General features: G+C 43.5%; 1 protein-coding gene across 1 annotated transcript; it reads left to right on the forward strand.

Moving 5' to 3' along the window:
* Positions 1-728: 728 nt before the first annotated feature.
* On the forward strand, positions 729-1,815 carry PLEKHF2 (pleckstrin homology domain containing, family F (with FYVE domain) member 2). The gene has a single exon (XM_010006440.1). It carries the CDS (start codon positions 738-740, stop codon positions 1,485-1,487), a length of 750 nt encoding a protein of 249 aa, XP_010004742.1. The 5' UTR covers positions 729-737; the 3' UTR covers positions 1,488-1,815.
* The last annotated feature ends 594 nt before the right edge of the window (positions 1,816-2,409 follow it).

Here is a 2,409-nt window from a genome sequence, read left to right on the forward strand (position 1 = left end):
ATTAAAAGAATCACAGAATGGTAGGGGTTGGAAAGGACCTCTGAAGATCATCTAGTGCAACTCCCCTGCTAGAGCAGGATCCCCTAGAGCAGATTACACAGGAACACATCCAGGCAGTTTTTAAACATCTTCAGGGATGGAGACTCCACAACCTCCCTGGACAGCTTGTTCCAGTGCTCTGTTACCCTCAGAGTGAAGAACTATTTTCTTGTATTTAGGTTAAACCTCCTGTGTACCAAATTGTGATCACTGCCCCTTGATCTCTGGATACCACTGAGAAGAGTATGGCCCCATCCTCTCGACACCCACCCTTTAGATATTTATAAGCATGAGTGAGATCCCCCCTCAGCCTCCTTTTCTCTAAGCTAAACAGACCCAGCTCTCAGCCTTTACAACCTGAAACCAGGATGCAGTAACCTTACTAGAGGGGAAGCCTCCCAGCTGGTTGTCAGAGGCTCTCAAGAGCAGTGCTGTGGGTGCTGTCTGTGTGATAAAGATAGCTGTCAGCTAGATGGAACATTTTATACTTTTGGAAAAAAAACTAATTGGTTGCTAAAAATTCTTAGGTTTTAATACTTAATTCAATCTAGCCCAAGTCGGTACCTCTGAGCCAGCAGGTTTTGTTAGATATTTTAAGAAGCGTGGGGTTGGTACCTTCCTTGGGGAAGGCTGCTGTTGAATCAGTCCTGCTCTAACAACAGACTTTTTATTTTCTAATTTTAGGATACTTGTGAAAGATGGTGGATCGCTTGGCAAACAGTGAGGCAAATACTAGAAGAATAAGTATAGTGGAAAACTGCTTTGGAGCAGCTGGTCAACCTTTGACTATTCCTGGTCGTGTCCTGATCGGAGAGGGAGTACTAACGAAGCTGTGTAGGAAGAAGCCCAAAGCAAGACAGTTCTTCCTGTTCAATGACATTCTCGTTTATGGTAACATTGTCATCCAGAAGAAGAAATACAACAAACAGCACATAATCCCACTGGAAAACGTCACTATTGATTCCATCCAGGATGAAGGAGACTTACGGAATGGGTGGCTTATCAAGACACCAACAAAGTCTTTTGCTGTGTACGCTGCCACCGCTACAGAGAAGTCTGAGTGGATGAACCACATAAACAAGTGTGTGTCTGATTTGCTTTCCAAAAGCGGGAAGACTCCTAGCAATGAGCACGCAGCTGTCTGGGTGCCAGACTCAGAAGCCACCGTGTGCATGCGCTGCCAGAAAGCAAAATTTACACCCGTCAACCGTCGCCATCACTGCCGCAAGTGCGGCTTCGTCGTGTGCGGGCCTTGCTCTGAAAAGAGGTTTCTTCTCCCAAGCCAGTCTTCCAAACCTGTGCGGATTTGCGACTTCTGCTATGACCTCCTTTCTACTGGGGAGATGACAGCTTGTCAGTCCACTAGATCAGACTCCTACAGCCAGTCACCTAAGTCATCTTTAAATGACGTGTCTGATGATGATGACGATGAAGACAGTAGTGATTAAGCAGCAGATGTTTTTTCCATGTGTTGCAGTTTGTGTTTCAAATAATATGGAGCTGCTTTTGGGGAAGTCTGTAGTGAGGCTCCTCAGAAAAATTGTGTTCTAGCCATAAAATATGCCTGAATATCTTCACTTGTGATGTGCCTCAGTCTATGAATTCTCTAGACAATAGTATTTTTCACTCCTCTGCAGGGATAGACCATTGCATATGTTACCGGAATATTTTCCAACTTATTTTACTTGAGTTGTGTCTAGGTTAGACTTTTGTGGAAGATTGGAGAATAAAATGTACTTTCTTAATTTAATTACCCATATGTTCTAATGCTTTGTATCAATAGGCTGTTCTGTGTTTTTTTCAGATGTAGGGCAGAAGACTAAGCATGCATGGAACAATGTTTTGGTTAATCCCTTTGACTGTCTTGGTTTTCTGATCATGTTATATAAGTTGAAATGTGACATAACTTAAAAACTTAGGTGTCACAAAACTTGGAAATTGTCTTGTTTTTGCTCTTATTTATGACTTCCTATGCCAAGCAGTGCCTTGTACCAATTGTGCTGATTCAGGAAGAAACAAACCTGTTCTGTGTTGTCTGTATTTGCCTGATGCTGGTATCTGAGAGATTGTTGGTGCTATTGAAAATAACTGCTGTGTTCAAAGTGGAGCTTTGACAAGGTCATAACTATACCCCATGGTGGGTGATGGGGACTGAGATCACATGTCCCCACCTGTGCAGGCAGACCCGAAGACTCCACAGATCCCCACAGGCTTCAGCAGGGTTCTCCTTGCAGGAATTGCGTTGTGGGTCGGGATCTTGAGATGAGAAGCTATGGGGGACTCTTCACGGGGATTTATATGGTTTCTTTTCAGAACGGTTTCTAAGTTCAAAATTTGGCAAATGCATACTGAGATACTTACTGAGTGATA

This window comes from Chaetura pelagica, unplaced genomic scaffold (genome assembly GCF_000747805.2).
Source record: "Chaetura pelagica isolate M959 unplaced genomic scaffold, ChaPel_1.0 scaffold76, whole genome shotgun sequence".
Classification (NCBI taxonomy): domain Eukaryota; kingdom Metazoa; phylum Chordata; class Aves; order Apodiformes; family Apodidae; genus Chaetura; species Chaetura pelagica.

Bases quoted from the DNA above. Each gene is read 5' to 3' on its own strand.
- PLEKHF2 (XM_010006440.1), top strand. From the start codon at position 738: ATGGTGGATCGCTTGGCAAACAGTGAGGCAAATACTAGAAGAATAAGT.